At 44.4% G+C, this 22,574-nt stretch overlaps 1 protein-coding gene and 2 pseudogenes across 2 annotated transcripts; 1 reads left to right on the forward strand and 2 right to left on the reverse strand.

Annotated features, from left to right (window-relative positions):
- Positions 1-1,106: 1,106 nt before the first annotated feature.
- GPR143 (G protein-coupled receptor 143) lies at positions 1,107-22,260 on the reverse strand. The gene is made up of 9 exons (XM_035115972.3): positions 21,839-22,260; positions 16,752-16,861; positions 14,174-14,268; positions 13,710-13,802; positions 12,968-13,077; positions 12,075-12,183; positions 10,750-10,867; positions 8,418-8,658; positions 1,107-1,459 (listed from the first exon to the last, which is right to left on the reverse strand). Exons 1-9 carry the CDS (start codon positions 22,086-22,088, stop codon positions 1,380-1,382), a joined length of 1,206 nt encoding a protein of 401 aa, XP_034971863.3. The 5' UTR covers positions 22,089-22,260; the 3' UTR covers positions 1,107-1,379.
- Positions 2,986-6,400, forward strand: LOC118085379 (zinc finger protein RFP pseudogene; annotated as a pseudogene). Its single transcript, XR_015949503.1, has one exon. The product of XR_015949503.1 is annotated as a zinc finger protein RFP pseudogene (transcript).
- On the reverse strand, positions 18,974-19,304 carry LOC148685899 (transmembrane protein 256 homolog pseudogene; annotated as a pseudogene).
- Positions 22,261-22,574: the final 314 nt, after the last annotated feature.

Raw genomic sequence — 22,574 nt, forward strand, 5'->3', positions numbered from 1 at the left:
GTTGTAGTTGAGGAACATTTGGTGGACCAGAGATAGCCCACAGCTGCTGTTCAGGCTCCAAAAAGGTTGACAGGACCTGCTTAGCTCGTTATTTTTAAAGGGACAAAGCAAATAATATTTACCAGCCAAGATTTCATAATTCTGAAGGTGAATGATTCACATGCAGAAATTTACCATTTGGCGAGTTAATAATGCAAAAGGTGAACTTTTCAGTGATGAGCTGTGCTTGAGATGATGGGTTATATATCTAGCCCTACTTGGGAGTAGACATATTGAATTTAATGGCCATGACTAACTTGGGTCCATTTATTTCAGAAGGTCTACTCTGAGCATCACTTAGTTGGATAGTACCCTATGCCACAATACGAGAAAGCTGTCGCTATGGTGTTTGAGCAGCAATGGTGGTTGTAAACCTGTAGCTCATTGCTTGATTTTGCTGTCATTATAAGCAAGGTATAATCCCCAAATAAAATAAAAATAATTATTTTCCTCTAACTAAAAAAATTAACTGAAAAAATTAATTGTGTAAACACAACAGGAGTGTGTAGACAGGGCTGCCCTTTGACCCCCTCACCTTTGAACTGTGCCACCTGGGTGGCACTACTACATTGTCAGAGTCTGCCCAGTGCAATTGTCAGGAAACAGCAAAAACCTTTTCCCACATCAAGGTGATTGACCCATCGGAAGAGGAATCAACAGTTTATAGCAGGCACCCCCAACCTTTGGCCCTCCAGATGTTTTGGACTACAATTCCCACCTTCCCCGACCACTGGTCCTGTTAGCTAGGGATCATGGGAGTTGTAGGCCAAAACATCTGGAGGGCTGATGCCTGGGTAATAGTGCGTCACAAGGATGGAAAGGAATAGCAAGGAACACATTTTCAATCTCTGAAAGGTCTACTAAATAGTGTTGTTTGGTCTGTAGGGTCTGTGTGGGTGTCTTGTTAGAATTAACCAAGGTAAGCAAAGGAAAATTAATAACAATAAGAAAGCTTTGTGATACTTTTTCAGTATTCATGTTTTGTGTGTGTGTGTGTCATTACATTTAGGACCTTTTACACATCCCAGCAACGTTTAGAGGCAAAAATAAAGCACGGTGGTGATTTTGTGGATAGTAATGTTTTAACACTTGCTACTGAATCTGAACATGGTTCAGGCTCATGTTCAGAATTTGTTATGTGCTTTTGCAGACTGAGGACTAGAAAGCCGTCAAAAGTCAGTCAACGGGAGCGTGATCAGGCTTGTTGGGGAGATGCTGGCAGAAGAGTGGTGGTAAATCTGAATTTCAAAGGAGGAAGACTTGCTTGTTACTCCATGCTAGACTTTTTGGGGGGGGGGGGTCAGGGTGTCCTCCAGCTCCTCTCCACAAACCGTTTCTAGTTATTCAACATCAGCATCATTACCATCTAATTCATGGGCTCCACTTGAGATATGGATTTCAATTGTGCTAGCATCAGAACCTAGCGAGACAAAAAGAGAGAGATCTCTCATTACATTCAGAGAGGGAGAGGGATGGCTGAAGGAACTGGTCTGCCTCTTGCTGACTAAAAAAAATGAAGGAAACTTACAGCATGAAACTTGCATTTAACCCTACAGAGCAGGAATTTCACTGTACAAGTGTGTCAAACCACAAAGTATTTTGACTGGAAGTCTATGTAGGCACAGTGACTCTTGCTTTAGTGTGGACTGCTATGTATTGTATTATAGAAACTGTATTTTGAAGATGATTGTGTTGTTCCATGAGGCATTAAGGAGATGTTGGGTAGTTTATCAGGTGTAAGAGTCAGGAAGTCTGGAGAAAGAATTGTTGGTGGCTTGAGTAAAGATGCTAAAACTAGGAAAGACCTCATGACCGGGAATAAAGCTTGTGACATTTCCACAGAAAATACAGAATTTAGTTGAGCTCTTATGCCTGAAAGGCTTCCATTCATATATTTTTTTTTCTTTTAATGCCAAAGCAACTGCTGCATAGAAGTGTTTGATGTTTTCCCTGGTCACACATGCTGAGAGTTGATGGCTGAATGTATCTGCTGCTCATTGGCATCAACAGTTCTGAATCTATAGCCCCTATGAAATGTTTAGTAGAAGATCTTTTTCTATAAGACTGAATGTGACAGCAAGCTAGGGTAAAAGTAAGCAAGAGTTTTGCACAATTTTTAAAAATGTATGGGGGGTGTGACATTCTAACTAAAGGCCTTTAAAAACATCTCCCCGATATCTACTTGAAGTCCAATCAAAACAGATGCGAACAAGCCGTAGACTAGCAACAAACTGCCCTTTTAAAGAAAATTCCCCCAAATTCATGTGAGCCTGTTGTGAGGCTTGTCGCCCATGCCCCATAGGAGTGTGTGTCTGTTTTCTCTCTCTTCACTTCTAGCACAGTATTTGGTTTATTACTCTTCTAACCCATGCTTCAGCACGTCTCAATCCAGGCACTAATGGACCAAGTGGGATCTGCTTTCTTTTAACAAAGCCCTTTCTTCTGAACCAGAGAAAGACCAAATATGTTGTTGCTCGTTATTAATAGCAGATGCTGACATATCAAATCTTTGTTCTTGCGACTAGAGAGTGGCCTGTACTGAATTATAGTACTCTAGCTATCTCTTTTAAGTATCAAAGAAATTTGAATTGAAATTTGTATCTGAACTGTGTGTGCCTTAGGAACACGGGCAGCTGCATGCTTGGTAGGGACGTGGGAGAGTCCGAACTCCCTAGAGATGTTAGACTGGCTCCCCCCTTGCCCTTTCGTTGGCAGGTGAAGACCACCTTAGTCCAACAAGCTTTTGGGAACTGCTTTGAATGAAAGGGCTAGTGCCATGGAGTTCTTACTGTAATTATCTGTGTTTTGAATAGTGTATGTGTATACACACACACACACACACACAAACACAATTCTATTGATATGTAGTTGTTGTTTTTAATGATTCCCTCATTTTTAGCTGTTCTTATTTTATCCATAAGCTGCCTTGAGTCCCTGTCAGGGGGGAAAGGTGGGGGTCTAATTAAGATCAGCCAGAACTCAGTTCTGGCACCTCTCGGGTGGGTGCCATTGCCATTATAAGAGAAGATTAATGTTGGAAGCCGCCTAGAGTAGCCATATGGGCGGGTACAAATAATAAATTGTTGTTGTTGTTAGTTGCAGCACCTCTTTTTCTAGAAAAATAGTACTGATAATATAATTTTATTGAGTCATTGCTCCCATCCAGCTCAGTAAACTTATAACAGATCTCCCAACGTTTCAGACAGGAGTCATTTCTAGTCCTGTCTGAGGTAATGAGGGCCTTCTGCTTGCTTTTTCCACAGCCTACTGTTTGCTTACCTGCCATGTTTTTATTAGAATAGTATAATTATTCCCTAGTTTGCCATGACCAGAAAAAAATCTGAATGCCAAGAATCCTGGGGCTTGAATTTTATTTTATTTTTAAGCATTCACAATTTGATGCTGGAACGTAGTTAGTGTCCATGGACTATGTGTGTTCAGGCATTCAAGCCCTCTTCCAAGAAGGAATAGGTTTGTGTAACAAAAATTGCTTGTGGCTGACAAATACCATGGAGGCTCTTGCCTCATCAAAACTGTGTTGCCTTCTGTCCACTAAATTTCAGGCTCCACTTCCCAGTCTCTCTTGCAGAAGCTTTCTTCTATGTAGATCTGGGTAGTAGCCATGTGCAAGATGTATCCGAGGATCCAGTTAAACATGAGTTGAACCCAAGTGAAAACATCTGCTGTGGATTCCTGTAAAGTAGTGACGTGGCTTTGCTTTAAAACACACCCTAGTAGTTAGTGCCCATGACTGGCATCCCCAAAACTGCTTCTTTAAACCTACTTCTGAGTAGACATGCATAGGCCTGTATTGGAACAGACATTGTTTAAGTGTTCTCCCACTGTGATAGCACAACAAGAATTTCCAAACAATTTCTGTTGCCAGGGTTTATTGCAAGCCACATTAATATAGCTCACAGATAACATAACCCAGGTTAGAAGGTACATTAAGGAGCACCTGTTGGGATTGGGCCAATGGCCCATCTAGTCCAGCATCTAATGGCCACCTAGATGCTTCTGCGAAACCCACCAGCAGCACTCAAGCACAAGAGCACTCTCCCCTTCTGCAGTTTGCAACAACTGGCATTCAGAGCATACTGCATCTGGCATGGCCCGTCAGAAAAAAGATTAGAAAAACAAGTAGGCATCATAAGCCTTGTCTCCATCCCCAATCCTGTGCTCTTGCCAACTAGCTGACATCACAAAGACCAGCCACCTTTGGCATGTTTCACAGTGGGGTTCATTGGGTTTGTTTGCTTAGTTAAATGTTAAGGGTTTGCATTGCTCAGTTGGATGCTGGCTCTCTCATGTGCCTGGCAGTTTCTGTTCAAGAATTCTTCAGAAATCTTGACCCACAAGGCCAGGCCTTTGGCTCTGTAAACAGAAAGGCATGATTATGTTCTAACGTTTACGTGATGGAGTGAGGGAATGGAACAACACGTTTAAAAAACAAGTGGGTGGTTGTTCTTTTCCTTCATTAAAAAGGATGGTGAAGGTATCGGCTGTCTCCCCTTAAGATGAGTATTTAAAAGAACTTGCTGCTACTTGAGAAAACATTCAGCAAATGCAAAGACTTAGGGACATATTTCTTTTTTTAAAAGATTACGTGGTCACTGAGTTTCTGAGTCCTTTCCAGGAAGGGAAGCTCCCTGTGGCTGAAAACTGAGAAAACGAAATTTAACTCGGGTCTTCAGCGCGAAGGAGCCATGGCTGCTGCTGGGGGTCACATCCAGCGTCTCCGTGATGAAGCTACATGCTCCATCTGCCTGGATTACTTCAAGGATCCAGTGACCAGCCCAGAGTGTGGGCACAGCTTCTGCCGATCCTGCCTGATCCAGTGCTGGGGGGAATCGGAGGCAGAGGGTTCCTGCCCTCAGTGCAGAGAGAGAGTCCAGAGAAGAAGCCTCATCTCCAATCGGCAACTGGCAAACTTTGTAGAAATAGCCCAGAATCTCAGTCTTCAAGAGAGAGAGGAAGAAGGAGGAAAAGGAGGAGTCTGCGAGGAGCACCAGGAGCCCCTGAAACTCTTTTGCAAGGAGGATGAAGCCCCCATCTGTGTGATTTGTGACAAATCAAAGGAACATGAAAATCACAAGGTGATTTCTCTGGAGGAGGCTTTCGAGGAATACAAGGGAGAGATCTGTCGCCGCCTGGAGATTCTGAAGAAAGAGAGAGAGGAAATTCTGGCCTACCAAGCAGATCTGGACAAGGAAAGCAACAACCTCCTTAAATTAACAGAAATGGAGAGGCTGAAGACAGTGGAGAAGTTCAGACAACTGCACCAGTTCCTGGAAGAACAAGAACAACATCTGCTGAATCATATGGAAGAGGTAGAGGAGGAGATTGCAAGGAAAAGGGATGAGCAGCTGGCCAGACTCTCCAGGAAACTCTCCTCTCTTTGGAGGATTATCCAGGAGATGGAGAAGTGTCAGCAGCCAGCGATTGAACTCTTGCAGGATATGAGAAGCACCTTGCAGAGGTATGAGAAAAGAGAGAGTCCAGAGAAGCCACTGCCTTTCCCTCCAGAACTGAGGAACGGGATCTTGGAATCCTGTGATCTAAATCAACTGGTGGAGGATGCAATGAAACAATGGAAAGATGCTCTGTTATTCAGAAATCTCCAGAGAGCAAATGTAACTCTGGATCCAGACACTGCCCATCCCAGGCTCATTCTGTCCAAGGATCGGAAAGGCCTGAGATTGGGATACAAAAAGCAAGACCTGCCCAATAATCCTGAGAGATTCAGCCACGAGATTTGTGTGTTGGGACGTGAGGGATTTGCAGCAGGCAGACATTTCTGGAAAGTCCATGTGGGAAGTGGGGAAAGATGGGCTGTGGGGGTTGCCAGGAAGTCTGTGGAGAGAAAGGGCCGCTTCCCCTTTAGGCCTGAGACAGGGATCTGGGCTGTGGGGAAGAAAGGAGACGAGTACTTGGCCTTCACCTCCCCTGCTTCCTCTCCTCTGTCCCTGAGTGAGGCGCCCAGGAGGATCCGGGTGACTCTGGACTATGGAGGGGGACGTGTGTCTTTTTATGATGCTGATTCAGGAGCCGAACTCTACACGTTCTCAGGAGCCTCGTTCTCTGGAGAGACCCTCCTCCCTTTCTTTTGTCTGTGGGGAAGTGAAACCCACCTCAGTATCTCCTGAGGAGACTATATCTGCCTCTCAGGCCCAGTTGGGAGTTTCTCTTCAGGCAAGAGTGACTGACATAAAAAACATTGACCCGCCAAGAGAACCTTGGGCAGTTTTTCAAGAGGACCATTGAAAGGATTCATTTTCCTTCCTTTTCCCATAATTCCCTGTGTCTCTTTAAGAAGAAGTAAGCTGCAGTCATACTATTAACAGTCCCAATAAATAATCTTTTCCTCAAAAAAAGAAAAGAAAGGATGATGAAATGGCATCTTAAGTGTTCGGATGTTTTATTTTCTAAATGTTAACCACCTTCCAGAACCAATGCTACTTAGCAGCAAAAGGCTGCTAAGGAGAGACTAGATAGTTGTACAGCTAAATCTCTCACACTGTATCTACAGAATGACCAGCTCTCACCTTGCCCTACCTGATGTCCTCCTGATGTTTTGGACTGTACCTCCCACCATCCCGAACCACTGGCTGGGGCCCATGGGAGTCATAGCTCAAAGCATGTGGAAGGCACCACACTGGGAAAGACTGGTCTATACCCTTGTATGCAAAAAACCTCGAAGCAGGATGCCTTTTGTAGCCCTGCTAATCGGGTACCTTGAAACAAGAGACTGGAAGGGATTCTAGCTGGGTTTGAACTATGAGATCTACCACAGGCAAGGTGTCCTGTGCCACACAAACAGGGTTCAGGTAGCGCAGCAGCTGTGTTTGACTTCCACCGTGTGTAACGACACAACTTAGGATGTGTGTTTATAGCCATTTATGCATCTACCATCCCCTTCCTTTTAAGGTAGAAAGGCTGAGACAAGCACTTGGGAGGATAGTGATACAATAGCAAGGTCTCAAGGAGTCCAACCTCAGGGGGAAGTTTGAACCAGCCCCTGGGCAAATAAGGCCTGCAAGTCTTGCCTTAAAGCAACACTGATCCCCACTGCAGCCATCTCAGAGTGTTTTGGGTTTCTTTAGTTCTGCTTAAACAGAGTTGACAGCGGAACAGCCAAAGGAAAGATAGGATTCAAATTGCGCAGAATAGGTAGATGAAAGTTGACTGGAAGATCCTCAGTACAAATCTAGCTAGAAGAGTAAATTGCATGTGTTTATCCAGAGTCAGTCACGAGTGGATCTAATGGTCAGGAGTCCCTTTACCTTTACTTTATGATGTAATATTTTGAATCCGAATATCAGGCGTTCCATTTCATGCTGCTGTAGCTCTCTTCCCTGAGAAGGTGCTATGCTTTGTGCAAGCCAACCATGTCAACAGACATCTTCACAATGGTGCAAAAGCACATCGATGAGTACAGTAATATAAAAACGCTTTCCCTTGCTGGGAAAAGAATAAATGCCAAAGTTGGCTCAAGAAAGCAAGCTCTTCTACATGCTACAAGGCAAAGGCCAAAGTGAGGCTCAAAATACAATGCTGGAGGTATTTCTAATAAAACACAGCAACGTTGCAGTCTCAGCTAACCAGGAAAGCCACTAGGGTTACAAGGATCCGTAATATATTTATTAAACAAAATCATGTACCGTAAGATATACAAGTTATAGGAGACAAGAAAACAAAGTATGCCAAAAGAAACTACAATGCTAATAAGTTCTGAACATCGCAGGAACCTTCCGACAGCGGTATTCTTGTGCCCTGTTTGTCAAAAAGTTGGCTTCTCTCATTTTTTTACTCCCACATTGCTTTTCTCTCTATAAAGGGTGTCTTGATGAGTGGAAAGATAGTACAGTGGTACCTCTACTTACGAATTTAATGCGTTCCGAACGCACATTTGTAAGTCGAAAAAAATTGTAAGTTGAATCCCATAGGAATGCATTGGGAGAAAAAATTCGTAAGTAGAAGCAACCCTATCTAAAAATTCGTAAGTAGAAAAAATCCTAGATCCAAGATGGTGGACGAAGCTCCATTCATAAGTAGAAACATTCGTAAGTAGAGTTATTCGTAAGTAGAGGTACCACTGTACAAGAAAAAAGTGAGGTACTGGTAAGCAAGGGGAAGGATAAACTCTCATTCACAATCGCACATTCTCCAGATCACACATTCATGTACACCTCTTAATTCCACTTTGTGTTGTCTGGCAGCTGAATAGGTGAATCAACAGTGTTGAAATATGATCTATGCAACATTCATGTCTTCCAGCAAGAAGAGTGCAAGGGTGAAGCAGCCTTGAGGTGGTACAAGTTACCAGCCCTGGTAGACAGGAGAGTTCCTAGGTAGCCTCTCATCACTGCCAAGGTTACCTTCAGACAGCATGCTTAAGGTTTCATCCGCCTGATGGTTTGGCTCTGCTGTCGTTTTCTTTGAGTCGGGGAAATTCACAGAGTTTCCACTTGGCAAGCTGTAAGCATTTTCAGCAGCTGTTGACGTGGACATTGATTCCCATGGTATTTCGCTTTTTCTCCAGCGCAGGTCCAACTTCCAGCCCGTCCATCCGTAGAAAGCCAGTGTAAAAAGGAAGCCTTGCATTGGATTCAGTACTCCCTAAAGGACCAAAAAAGCACAGCGAGAATCAACATGGCCATGGGTAATGAAGACCCATGGTCCTTTTAAAGGAATTCATTCAGTTTTAATTATTTGCACATCAAATTTCAGTATAAGAACCTCCCAAGGCAACATACAGTGGTACCTTGGTTCTCAAACACCTTGGTACTCAAACAACTTCAAACCCAAACACTGCAAACCCGGAAGTAAGTGTTCCGGGTTTGTGAACATTTTTAAGAAGCCGAACATGCTCCGTTTTGAGTGTTACGCTGGGTGTCTGTCTGTTTTTGCTATTCATTTTGCATTTTAGTTTTTGCAGCTTTTTTGTTCTGTTTTTGTGACTGTGGAACCCAGTTCAGCTACTGATTGTGTGCCTGCAGTACATTGATCATTGCTTTCATTTTATGGACCGATAGTTTTGTTAGATAGTAAAATTCATGTTAAATTGCTGTTTTAGGGGTTGTTTTTAAAAGTCTGGAATGGATTATAATCCATTTTGCATTACTTTCTATGGGAAAGCATGCCTTAGTTTTGTAACGCTTTGGTTTTGGAACTTCTGGAATGGATTAAGTTTGAGAACGAAGGTACCACTGTATAGGATAATTTTTTTATTTAAAAAATCCATTTGAAAAGCCATACACGACAAAGAACAAAATGCAGCAGTAAAGATATGCAAGAACATTCCCTAAATCCATCTAACCCATCTGAAAAGCCATTGTAGCATAATGTCTGTCAAAATCACCCCACTTCTAAAGATAAGCAGGAGTTTGGCAAAACTCCTGGAAAAGTTAATTCCAGGCTACACTTGTCCCCTTCACTTGCTACGGAAGCTCCTGCAGCCAATTGGAAGCCACGCCGGATGTTAGGGTTCCAAAGAGTGTTTGAAAACCGGAACAATCACTTCCGGTTTTCGGGAGCCAAAATGTTCGACTCCCAAGGCGTTTGAAAACCAAAATACAACTGTATTAAGAATTGCTTGGGTTGCCCCCTTCAGCCAGTCATCTAGCATTCTATACATTTGTTGGTGTGAGGAAGTATTAGTTACTGGTTAGCAGGAAGGCATAACTTTTTAAAAAAGCAACTCCGGCTGTGAAGCTATATATACACACTTGCCTGGGAGTAAAGCCCACTGAACTCAGTAGGGCTGATTTCAAACGTAAGAATAATTTTTATGGGACAGCACTGTAGCTCAGTGCTAGAGTATCTGCTTTCCATGCAGAAAGTCCCAGGTTCAATCTTGTATCTCCAGCATTCCCCTCTGCCTGAAACCCTGGAGTCCGCATATGTTTGCTTATTTATTATTATTACTACTAGTACACATGTGGGCAAAGAGACACACAACACTCCCTAGGACAAAAATAGGACTGCACGCTAGAGTGGTCATGAGATTTCCAGCAAAGTCAGACTGCTGTGTTGCGGGGGAGAGAGAGGAAGAGAGAGGTAGAAAGAAGTTAAACACAAGATACTGGGCAAAAAAAATTTAAAAAGGGGGAGAAGGCAGACAGCAGACAAAGTGTAATTTCACAGCCGTACAAGGAAATGAATGACATAAAGGGCTCTAAAGAGCAAAGAAATTAATGGAAGCACTGCTATGTTGAGAGGGAAGAGAGAGGCAGTAGGAGGAGGAACAAGAAGCCAATGATGGAAAAATAACACAAGGCAAGAGAAGGACAAGGATTGCTCCAGGTGAGGAGAGAGAAATGCTGAAACTTTAGGAGAAAGTGACGGGGCTGATTAGAAACCAACTCTGCCATGACTCAGTAACCTGCTATTGATAATTATCAACAAGCCTGTATGGATAAAAAAAAAAAGTGCACAAGCAATTCAAAACATTCTCCTGACAGTTAATTACTACCTGTATTGTAGACACCTGCAGGCAAAAGAGAAGAAAAATAAAGCAGTTGGCACTTCTGCAGAATTTGGAAGTTCTGCAGTGAACTTCCAAATTCATCACTTCCTGCACTGTCCTCAGCAGGATAATTCTGTCCCTGCCCCACCCTGCAGGTCTCTGGGGACTCCTTTCCTGTTGGATGGCAACCTTGTCAATGACACTCGCTTAGGAAGCCCTAAAAAACATTGCTAAGCCCTTACCATTATGATCCACGTGATCAGTGCAGCGTTCCGGACGTGTTTCAAGGGGCTTCCATTGATATCTGGCTGCATTTCCAGGTAGAACAGGAGGCCCTCGTTGATGATATTTGATGACCAGCTGATAACAGGCACCAAGAGAAGAAGGCAGAGATATAGATCACTGAATGCATGTCCTCATTTGCAGAAAGAACTTGGAGAGTTCCCTTTGAATGCTAATTTTCAAAGCCGGTATTACAAAAGAAGAGGAATGCATGTACAAAATCTCCCTGCCTTGGAATCCCTTTGTGCAGCCTGAGGCAGAGAAACCAACCTAAAATGAAATTTTAACATGCCACTCGCCCCTAAGCTTGTCAGTTGGGGAATTTAATTTTGGCCATGTGTTTAATTTTGGCCATGTACGAGAGCCAGTGTGGTGTAGTGGTTAAGAGCGGTAGACTCGTAATCTGGGGAACCGGGTTCGCGTCTCCACTCCTCCACATGCAGCTGCTGGGTGACCTTGGGCTAGTCACACTTCTCTGAAGTCTCTCAGCCCCACCCACCTCACAGGGTGTCTGTTGTGGGGGAGGAGGAGAAAGGAGATTGTTAGCTGCTTTGAGACTCCTTCGGGTAGTGATAAAGTGGGATATCAAATCCAAACTCCTCCTATTCATACCATAGTTATACAGGGCTGTGGTGTATGAGGTGTGGGGGGGGGAGCAGGGGAGAGAACCCTCATTGCTGTAGACACCATAAAGAGAAAAATTATAAGTAGCAGTTAGCAGCAGCAACATATAAAGGGCAGAGATGGAAAACCTTCATCTTGAGGGTCACATTCTCTTCTCGGCAACCTTCGGTGAGGGGCACACATTCCAACAAATGGGCACAGCCAGAGGCAAGAGTGGGCACAGCAATGAACAGAAATGTAACTTTGTACATTAGACTGTTTCTACATCCTACACACAACCTCTCTGCTCCCACCAGGCAGGAAAAGAGGCATTTTCAGAGTTCAATGAGACATGCCATCCAGGCAAAAGCACTCAGGATGTGAAGCAGAGGGAGGAGGGTAGCTTGGGAAGAATTCAAAGGGTCAGGCAGAGAGGTCTGGAGCAATACATTTGCCCCCCCCCCCCGAGCCTGAGGTTCCTAATCCCTGTATAAAGGGAGGGAGCAGATGCACACACACACACACACACACACACAAACCCCTACCTGAGTCAAGATTTCAGATAAATGGAACATGACTTTTTAAAATGCGGAGCTGATGCAATATCAGCCTATGCATTTACCCGCACAATATCGTTAAAAGAAACTATTCCATTAAGCGGGAGGGTGGAAATGTGTCTTACCAAATAACAACCACCAGCATGATTTTGAAAAAGCGAACTTTGATCTCTGTCCCCAGGCGCCTTTCATTCTCTGTATAGATCCCTTGTCTTCCCTTCAGTAAGGATGCAACTGGAAAGGAGAAATAAAATGCAATGGACACGCCCAGCCATTTTTAAGGTCAGCCGTGAAGATCAATGGCACATCCCACTAGGCTGTTTCCCTTGTATAAGCCCCATTAAAATGCTACTGGTTTCAAAAGGTCTTACACAGGAGAGTTGGGCCCAAACTTTAATGTCACTAATGCAATCTGTTGCTAAGATTAGCACTATGCAAGAGCAACAGTAATAGCCAGGCAGAAGTATATGGTAGGTCTGTTTTTTAAAAAAACCTGTGGCCACCAGATGTTGTTGGAACCAAAGCCCACCAGCAGAAGCCAGCATGGCCAATGGTCAGGAATGATGAAAGTTGCAGTCCAACAACATCTGGAGAGTAACAGGTTCCCTCTAAGGAAGATAAAATAATGGGCAGAATTTAACTATTGAGTCCTGTGAGCCGAAGCCCTGGGCATGGACTTCTACTTCTTCTCCTCTTCTGCATAGCCCCTGAAGTTGGCTCATTTTGGGGGGTTGGGAGAACTTCTGGAAAAGCACATAGAGAAAGGGAAGTTACTCCTTCTGGCATTCCAAAATGCTTGCCCTGGCAGAATGATCATCTTAGCACGATGCTGAATCCCTTCCAAAGTTTTGGGGTACTGAGCTGTAATCTATTCAGGAAGCCACCTTATTTTTCTCTCCTCCTGATTACAGTACCTACGTCCCTTCAATAAAAAAGGAACCATGATCTGTTATGACATGTTCCTTATACTTGTTTTTCGTTCCCACACGCAAATTCCAATTGCCATTTGGAATCTTACCAGCGGTGACTGTCCTGCTGAAAAGGACTGGGTTCGCCACCAGAACAAGCACCAATGGAACGTAGGTCGTGACGTAATGGGGAATCGCATGCTCCAGACCATTTTCGCAACTGAAGGGGTGGGGAGAAAAAAGGGCAGAGAAGAGATTTTATTTCTCATTCCCTTCCTCCAAGATTAGAGGATTCCGAGTGGGCTTCCTGCCTAGCCAGAAACACAGGGTAATAATTGTGATGTGAGCATCCACATGTATATCTATGTCTGCCCCATGTTCAGACAGTATGATAGCTTTTACTACTTCCACTTTCACATTACAGCACAAAAAGCCCACACTGTTTTTACCCGGACCCTCAAGGTTTTAACTTAGCCCGCTCCGATATTAAAGCAAAGGTTTTATTCAATTATTCTTCACATGCACTGCAAAAGCAGTGAAGGCAGAGTCCCAAAGAAATCTCCCATCTGACCAGAACCAGGCCTGTTTGGCTTCAGAAAGGTGTGTGTGTCACATGCCTTCACGCTGCGACTTGGTCCATGATACCAAGCACATTTCCCCAGATGCATGGAGACTTCACACCAACAGAGAGCCAAGATGGCAGAGCTGGCTTTTAGCTGGTGGGCTGCTTTATAAGCCAAGGACTAAGCAACTGCCTGAACCTGACAAACCTACACAATCTGCCATGTCCAAGTGAATTCATTAAACCATTGTGTGAATCGTAGAAGTAAAGCTAAACAACTTAAAGGTTACCTAGAAACTGAAGGGTAGTATAGCATCGCAATTCCCTCCACGCACAGCAAGATCGCCAGGCCCCACGTCATCATGTGATACAACACAATTGTACTAGAAATACATAGAAAGCCAAAGGTTTGGACGTCAGAAATTGCTTCAGCATTACACACATCATGTGTTCCTCCCTTTTAACGGCGAAGTCAAAGGTTTGGGAAACAAGTTAGTTATGAGGTTTGGTAAGGAGTTTGACTCAAATCTTGCAGCTCAGCTGTTGGAATGCTATGTGCGTGTATTAACCTGAAACAACTGACATAAGTAGTCATGACTCACAAGGTAAACCCAGGATAGTGTTAGACAAGCTTTTGTCCAAAAAAAATTAACAGTGGCAGATCAGACCTGCATGCATATTGAGAAATGTACAAAAACATAATGCTGAAAATATTGCCCTGTTTTTAAAGTGTGGTTTTATTTAACTTTATTACCTCATCCCTGCCGATCTTCTAACAACCAAGTAGGAATCTACAGCATAGCAAAACAGCCACCAAAAACCAGCACTGTACAAGAGTTGGATCCACATCTGTGGGGGGAAAGGGAAAAAAGGAGGGTCTTATATGTCATAGTTGCAGAGAGTAACAGACAAATATTGGGACACTTAAACTTGAAACGTTACATCCAAATAGGTGTACATCAAAGTCACTGAGTGCCAGTATTAGCCCTAGGCTTGGTTCTTGTGCGTACGATTTGATCAGTTGGCTCCCGCAAATGTTACACATGTAAAATGTAATTTGACTTCAGACTCTCCCTCCCCTAGGAAAGGACATCTGATAACATAAAAGGCTTGTCGATGGTTCAAGTAAAGCAAGGCTTTCTGAGGTCGGTTCTCACCATTCCCGCTATACTGCCCGCTCGTGATAAACCTGCCACAGTCACATGGAGAAATCGCAGCGGAAACCAATGTGTGTGGGATAGAAATGAAATCAGCACATAAATGCATGCATAAATGCAGTAGCTGGAGAAACTATAGCCACAACTTCAGAAATGGCTGCTGTCTATCTGCACAGCCAAATTCAGAGTACTGGGTCTCTGACTCTATGACAGCAAAAGTGTTGGTCACCCAGAGAAAGGTATTGATCCCATGGGTGGGAAGTACCCCTTCCCGGATCTTCCAGGACTACAACTCCCATCATCCCAGACCATTAGCCATGCTGGCCGGGGTTGATGGGTATTGGAGTCCAACAATATCCAGAGGGCTACAGGCTCCCCATCTTTGCCTTAGCTTAAAGACAAGAGTGGCCCAGATATAAAAATGCATCAACTGGAACAGGCAGGCATCAACTTCCATACTTGGTCCTCATCCAGCTAGGAATATGCATGAGGAACCTGCCTATCTAAAGTATGGCATTTTGTATGGAATAAAATATTATTACATGAATCACTTTGATAAGAAGTGGCTATTTCTTGCTGCACCAAAAAGGGGAGAAAAAAAGCTGTGAGAAAGGGATTATCCGCATTGTAAACTCTGCTGCATATATTCCTCATGAAAGGCCAACAGAAACATGGAATGTGCAGGTTTCAATCAAGCTAATTCCATGGCATTTATCTGTAGATAATTCACATTTTTTCCCACAACTAGACCTTAGATAAGTGATCTTTCATGTCTGTGTTTACAAGTTCTAACATTCTTCCTTGCAAGAGCTGGAATTCTGCTGCATTCTTTCCCCTTTAAATTGGTCCAGGAACCTTTTTTATTCCACCTTTACTTTCTCTTCAGCTCCTGGAGTTCGGGTGTTTGGGCTCCATTGAGCTTTCAGTTATTTGTCTCCTCTCTTAATTAGTCATTATACCCAGCGGCAATTGCCAAGTTTACCTGCAGAAAAGCCAGTTAAAAATCATGCTTCTTGCAACTCAGAAAAGTCAAAGGTTTTCTCCTGTTCAGGCCTGATTCCAAAAGATCCATTTCAGCTTTTTTTATATATATATAAAAAATGCTGGTTACTCAAAGCAAAGACTGCTAACTAGTTGAAGAAACTATGCAACACAATCCTATGCATGTTTATTTAGAAGATTCACTGTGCTCAAGGTGGCTTACTCCTGGGTATATGTGCACAGGACTGCAATTGATGGATTGGGGAAAATCTCAAAATTTATTATGAGAAGGAAGACTATCTTTTATCAGTTCCTTGCTTTTTATGCCCTATGCTGAGGGCACATCAGAACTAAACAGGCAATGTGGGTTGGGCAGAAGATGTAAGGGGGTATTTAAAAAAAATCCCTCCCATTGAAGAGGGAAATTTATTGCACCAGGTCCATCTGGAGCTAATGTAAAGTTGAGCCTTCGATGGCAGCACAAGTCAAACAGCATTAAGTGTGCTCCTTCCCGGCTGCACCACCTACCTTCTTCCCACAATTCCACACCATTTTAGTCATTCCACTACGTAGCGTATCTTCACAGGCAGCTCGGCCGTCCTTTCTAGGTGGTTTCCCACAGTGGGTGCGTCACGGTGGCAGTGCAGTACCTCAACTTCCAACCACAAAGCACAAATCCACCCCAGCTCACGCATTTGATTCCCCCCCCCCTCAGGTGGCTCAACCATTTTGAAAAGGTATGAAGAAATGCTCAAGAACTTCAGGCAAGAGGATTTTATGGTATCACTTTTGAGAGGCTTTCCATTTTGTAAATTCGCTGCAACTGATCCCAGTTTGCCAACAGACTAAAAAGTTCTTCCGGCAGTTGGGAGTTGCCTTCCGTGGAACCAGTTCAGAGTGGCTTCTTTTCTTATTAAAAACACTTCATCTAGGCTCTTGAGGCCTTGCTAGCACTCTTCCTTAACACAGTTAATGGCACAGATCCACAGGCTGTTGGATTAGATAAGAGATCCCTGAGTGGGAATTCCCACTCGGCCATGATGCCCACTGGCCGATTTTGAGCCAGTCGCTTGCATTCGGCCTAACTCACCTTGCAGGATTTTGCGATAAGCCTAGCACATGCTGCCCTGACTTCCACAAATGAAAGCCAGAATGCAAATATGATAAACCAATTTGCGTGGATCTGTTACCTACCGCACTTCCTACACAGAAGGCAGCAGGCCAAACATCCGTCCCATTCACCACAGATATGTTTGCTACAAAGTCTGGGAACCCCAACCAGACAGTTGATCTGAAGATTATACCTAAGGAGGAGGGGGAAAAATCCATGTTAATGTGCTGTGACTCTAGCAAGTTCTATGTTCACCTTGTTTATGCAAATGTTTTCCCAAACCCGAGCATCATGTTGACCACTGAGCCCAGGACACCGGACTAGATAAGGTGTTGGCTTGATCCAGCCGGCCTCTTCTTAATAATAATAATAAATTTTACTTATACCCCGCCCTCCACAGCCAAGGCCGGTCTCAGGGCAGCTAACACTAGATATAAAACAACTTAAGAACAAGTTTAAATACATTAAAATTAATTAAAATTAAAATGCAGTCTCATACGGAAGGAAAAGGGAAATGGGAAAATGGGGGGGTGGTCAGGTTGGCTCCAGGCCAAAGGCCAGGCGGAACAACTTGGTCTTACTGGCCCTGCGGAAAGAAATCAGGTCCCGCAGGGCCCTGGTCTCATGAGACAGAGCGTTCCACCAGGTCGGAGCCAGTGTTGAAAAGGCTAGTTGACTTCCTTCAGCCCGGGACCTCTAGGGTGTTACTATTTATGGACCTTAAGGTCCTCCGTGGGGCATACCGGGAGAGGCGGTCCCGTAAGTACAAGGGTACTAGGCCGTAAGGGAGGACTGGGAGAAGCTGGGATATAGTAACAGCTTTGCGTGGTGGTATCACAAAGAGTCGGACACGACTAAACGACTAAACAACAACAATAAATATACCAGTTCACAGGGTAAGTGAAGGGATTGTTGCAACAGGCGCTGTCATGCTATGTGATCCTGCATGTTCCATCCTTAGAAAGGAGTCAAAGGTAGGGGCACGAAGTTCCCAGAGTTATTGAATCACATGCTCGCCTTCCCAGTCTTCAAATTGCCGTCATGTGAGTGACCAGTGATCAGACTTACGGATTTCATTCATGAATTGAGACAATTCAGGGATTAAAAGCTCAGCTGTTTCAACCAAATCCTACTACGGTATGCCTGAGGTGCTGAAATTGCTGTGGTCTAGCTTTTTTGCCTTTGTGCTTTCTTATCTATAGTTCCGCCCTGCTGCCTGCTCTCGAATTACAGTCATACCTCGGTTTAAGTACGCTTCGGTTTGAGTACTTTCAGTTTAAGTACTCCGCAGACCTGTCTGGAACGGATTAATCAATTACACTCATACCTCGGGTTAAGTACGCTTCAGATTGAGTACTCCGTGGACCCGTCTTGAATGGATTAATCCACTTTCTATTACTTTCAATGGGAAAGTTGGCTTCAGGTTAAGTACGCTTCAGGTTAAGTACAGAATTCCAGAACCAATTGTGTACTTAAACCGAGGTACCACTGTATTATTATGCTACTTATGCGTTAAAGAAGATGGGGGCAGAAAGGAGGAGAGTGTCATTTTCAAGCAGAACGTACGTTGCAGCCAAACTTTTGCCTTACAGTATACACAGTATACAGGATGCACAGTATTTACAAATACAAGTCCAAACATTACAGGTGGTGGTGATGGAGGAGGAGGAAAATGGGGCACAGCCTGTGAGAACTGGGCATTTTGCTAGTACATATACAAAACAATCCTAAGCACATTTGCTCAGAAGTAGGTCTCATCAACAGTATTTGCTCCTTGACAGGATTGTAGCCTTAGCAGTTACAACCAGTCATCAAACAGGATTCAGCTCCAAAGACAGCTCCAAATGAATTATCATTTTGAGATTTTTAATTTGTAGGGCAGCGAAAAGGCAATAATGGTATATAGACGGTGTATAACTATGCAAGTTTCTTTTCTTTCTTTTAAAAAAAAGTTAAACCACTCTCATCATTTATTAAGTTAAAAAGCACCAATTGAAAGCACTGATCAGACATTTCATGTCAAGGCCTAAGCTCTTTCTCCATCACAAACTCAAATCTGGTTGCAATTTTTTGAAAAAAGGATCTTGACTTTTAAAAAGGGGATTCGGCATTTAAGGAATTCCAAGACGCAGAATAGAGACATGTTCCGGGCGGGCTAAAGACCTCTACGGATCCCACTCTGACATTTGGCAGATCTCTCCTCTCCTAGGGTTCCCTTCTTGCTATCCTATGAGGGGGAATGAGGGACAGGGCTGGCAGCCCCAGCGATTGTAGAGAGGGTGCACAGGGGGATGGAATAGGGGTGTCAAGGGGCCATGGCGATCCAGCCGAGGATGAGTAGGGAACCACCATAATTGGTCGGGTCCCCTGTCACGGTGTGGTAATACAGGGCGCCGGAGAACACCCCCAAGCCCAGGGACAGGATGCTGCTGGCCATCATGGGATAGCGGCAGTGGGGCACAGCCAGGAGGGCCAGGCTGTGGAGGAAGTGGTATTTGTTGGCCGTCTCGTAAAGCTCTTTTAAGTAGTCATCTTGGTCACTCCGACAGAAACCATGAGCCCTGTAGGCCCCCAACCGCCGCAGCCTTGCTCAGCGCTCCGAGCCGTCGGAAAAACACCCCGGCACCCACAACCATTCTTATCCCCGACGTGAAAATGTATCAACCCCGTATGCAACTGGGTTCACACAAAGTGCAAAACTGAATTTGAAAACTATGGAACCTGAAATCAGAATCGGAAACTACTATTTGAAATGGATTTTCAATTCTGATTTGGTGGGTAAGTGCAAGCCACAGCTTGCCAATTTCGATGTAATGGCAAAGCAAGCCACAATTTGATGTTATTGTCTGAACTAAACCATTAACCTCTTTCTATTCTATCAGTTCAGTTCATTACTTTTGGACAAATCGGGTACGTTATTGCCATTGCCCAGAAGGCTCAGTACAAGAAGCAGAGGTCAATTGGGGTTCGCCACTGAATGCAATCTCAACATACCCTCTCACAACTTCCTGTCCTATACAGTTTCATTGTTTTTCATTCATGCTTAGTTGCTTTGGAAGCTTTTTTTTTTGGCTGAAAATTCTGTGTATTTCATAGAATCACAGAATTGTATACTTGGAAAGAACTCCAAGGGTCATCTAGTCCAACCTCTGCAATGCAGGAATCTCAGCTAAATCATCCATGACAGGTGGTCATCCAACCGCTTCTTAAAAACCTCCAAGGAAGGAGAGTCCACCATCTCCCGAGGGAGTCTGTTCCACTGTCCAACAGCTTTTACTGTCAGAAAGTTCCTGATGTTTAGTTGGAATCTCCTTTCTTGTCGCTTGAATTCATTGGTTTGAGTCCTAGTTTGCTGCATTTATGACATTTAAAGCTATCTTAGTGTACATCTAAAAATATGTAAAGTATATTTTCAAATACATGCACTATTTCTTCCATTAAGACATTGCTTTGCAATTAATAAATGACTGTTAACACCCCACTATTTTTTCCCTATAAGTTAACGTCAGTTGCATTAATTCTCCCCCTGGTGTTATGTATTCTTGTATAATATCAGAACAAACACTATTTTTTTTACTTGGAGGTGGAGGGAGGGACAACCAAGAGTAGAACTTTAAAATTCCATTCATACAAACAGACTTAGTTGCCACTAAACTACAAATTAATGTCAGTCCTGTAGCTCAGTGGTGGAGAGGCGGTTTTAGTTTTTTATCCTGGCATGAGATGGTAGAGGGGATTTAACCTCTTGCTAACTTGTGCAGGCTGGGTCTGTATCATGCCCCTCGGCCCCCACTGCTTCACCTGCAATTTACACTGGCAAAAAAGTCCCTTGCCTTTCAATGGTCCATTTGGAAAAATAAAAGTAGACAGGATATAAGAATCCTACAACCATGTACATTCTTGGACACTTGTGCAAGTGGCCAGAAGACTGACCACATGAGGCAGAGGTCAATTTGGGTTTGCCACTGAATGCAGTCTCAACAGGAAGCTATCGGTATAATTGGAAGGGACCACGCAGGAAACTTTTGCCCAACATGGGGCCGCTCAAACCCACAACCCTTAGATTTAAGAGCCTCATGCTCTACCAACTGAACTACAGTAAGAGCTGTTCAACAGTGGAATTTGCTGCCAAGGAGTGTGGTGGGGTCTCCTTTTTTTGGAGGTCTTTAAGCAAAGGCTTGACAGCCATATGTCAGGAATGCTTTGATGGTGTTTCCTGCTTGGCAGGGGGTTGGACTGGATGGCCCTTGTGGTCTCTTCCAACTCTATGATTCTACAGGTGAAACTCGGAAAATTAGAATATCGTCAAAAAGTGCATTTATTTCGGCAACACAACTTAAAAGGTGAAACCAATATATGAGATAGATGCATGACATGCAAAGCAAGATATGTCAAGCCTTTATTTGTTGTAATTGTAATCATTTGTCGTTAGGAGGGTCAATTATAAATGGAATGTAATTAATGAAATGTAATAGCGATGTTTATTTTGTATTATTGTAACTACAGTATTTGTTTTATTACTGTGGAATTTCCAAAAGAAAGCATTTGTAAAAATTAAAATAAAAATAAAAAATAAAAAGTTGCATTACTGAAACAAATGCACTTTTCGACGATATTCTAATTTTCCGAGTTTCACCTGTATCACATATGTTTAAAAAAGGGGATGGGGCCAGAATTTTTAAAACTTGCAACTGGTTTTTTTGTTTTGTTTTAAAAGCCCATATTCTTTTTTTTTATAGGGGTAAATAAAGGAGTGGAGAAGAGGGAGGACAACAACAGGGTGGTTGATCAGAGAAAGTTAGTTCAGTCTGTTTGGCATAAGACTCTTGATTCCTACATTACCGGGGGTGGGACTAGAAGATGACCCTCGACCCAACTTCGCAATTCTATGAAGTAGGATTTGAAGGGAACAGAAATCATTTAATTGGGGAAGGAACCTGATGATCATCTAGTCTAGTCCAATGCAGGTACAGTATATGCAGCTGTCCCATACGGGGACGGGGACGGAATCTGAACCATCCCTCCAAGTCTGTAACCAAATTGATGCCCCAAGCGGCAGTTTGCCAATGCAAAAGTCGTCCGTCGCCCTTTCTGCCCCCACCACGCGGCTAAGAGGTCTCCTTGGAAAGTAAGCAGGGGGCGACCCTGGCCAGCATCGTGGCCTCCTTACCTAAAGCGCCCAGCATGTCGCAGGCGGAGATGAGGAGCAGGATGGTGGAGGACGAGGACGCCGCCGCCTTGGGCGCCTTCCTGGCGCCTTGGCCCCTCTTGGGCAGCAGCTGCAGGGCGCTGAGCGCCAGGCCGGCCGAGGCGCTGCCCAAGCAAACCCCGCAGAAGACCTGCGGCTGGAAAGCGAGCAGCAGCTGCGAGGCCGCGTCCCGGTTGGGGCAGCAGAAGGTCTCCAGCCTCGGAGAGGCCATGAGGGGCGAGCGAGGGAGGAAGAGCAGGCCCGACGGCAGCCAAGCACCCAAAGCAGCAGCTTCCTCTCGCTGTTTCAGGAGGCTTTTTGCTTCATGTTTCTCCCGCCGAGCTGAATGCAGAGAGTCACGGGGTGGCTGGGTCAGGCGGCGCCGGCGCTGCTGCAGCTGCGAGGGCTAAATCCCCTGCAGCGGCCAGGCCGAGATCTGAGCAGCCGCGCCAGCGGGCCTTAATCCGAAGCGGGGCTCTTTTGCTCCGAGGCGTAGGATAGGCCTTCCCTCAGACTGAAGGGGAGAGGGGGAAAGGAGGAGGGAAACTCGAAAGTGGCAGGAGGACGGCGGGGAATCCCCTCGAGGCGAAGGATGCGGGGCTCCATTGGGAGCCGCATGGTGCACGTGGTGCTTGGATGGCTACAAACGAGGCGGGGATTCTCCTCGCGCAGCAGCAGCGGGTCGAAGTTGCTGCTCCTTCAGAATCTGCGAATTCGG

Source organism: Zootoca vivipara, chromosome 4 (assembly GCF_965207765.1).
Source record: "Zootoca vivipara chromosome 4, rZooViv2.hap1.1, whole genome shotgun sequence".
NCBI lineage: Eukaryota > Metazoa > Chordata > Lepidosauria > Squamata > Lacertidae > Zootoca > Zootoca vivipara.

Bases quoted from the DNA above. Each gene is read 5' to 3' on its own strand.
- GPR143 (XM_035115972.3), bottom strand. From the start codon at position 22,088: ATGGCCTCTCCGAGGCTGGAGACCTTCTGCTGCCCCAACCGGGACGCG. The intron at 16,862-21,838 runs GTAAGGAGGCCA...CCTCCTCCTTAG, and splicing joins CGACATGCTGGGCGCTTTAG to GTATAATCTTCAGATCAACT. The intron at 10,868-12,074 runs GTAAGACACATT...GCCTGTTATCAG, and splicing joins ATGCTGGTGGTTGTTATTTG to CTGGTCATCAAATATCATCA.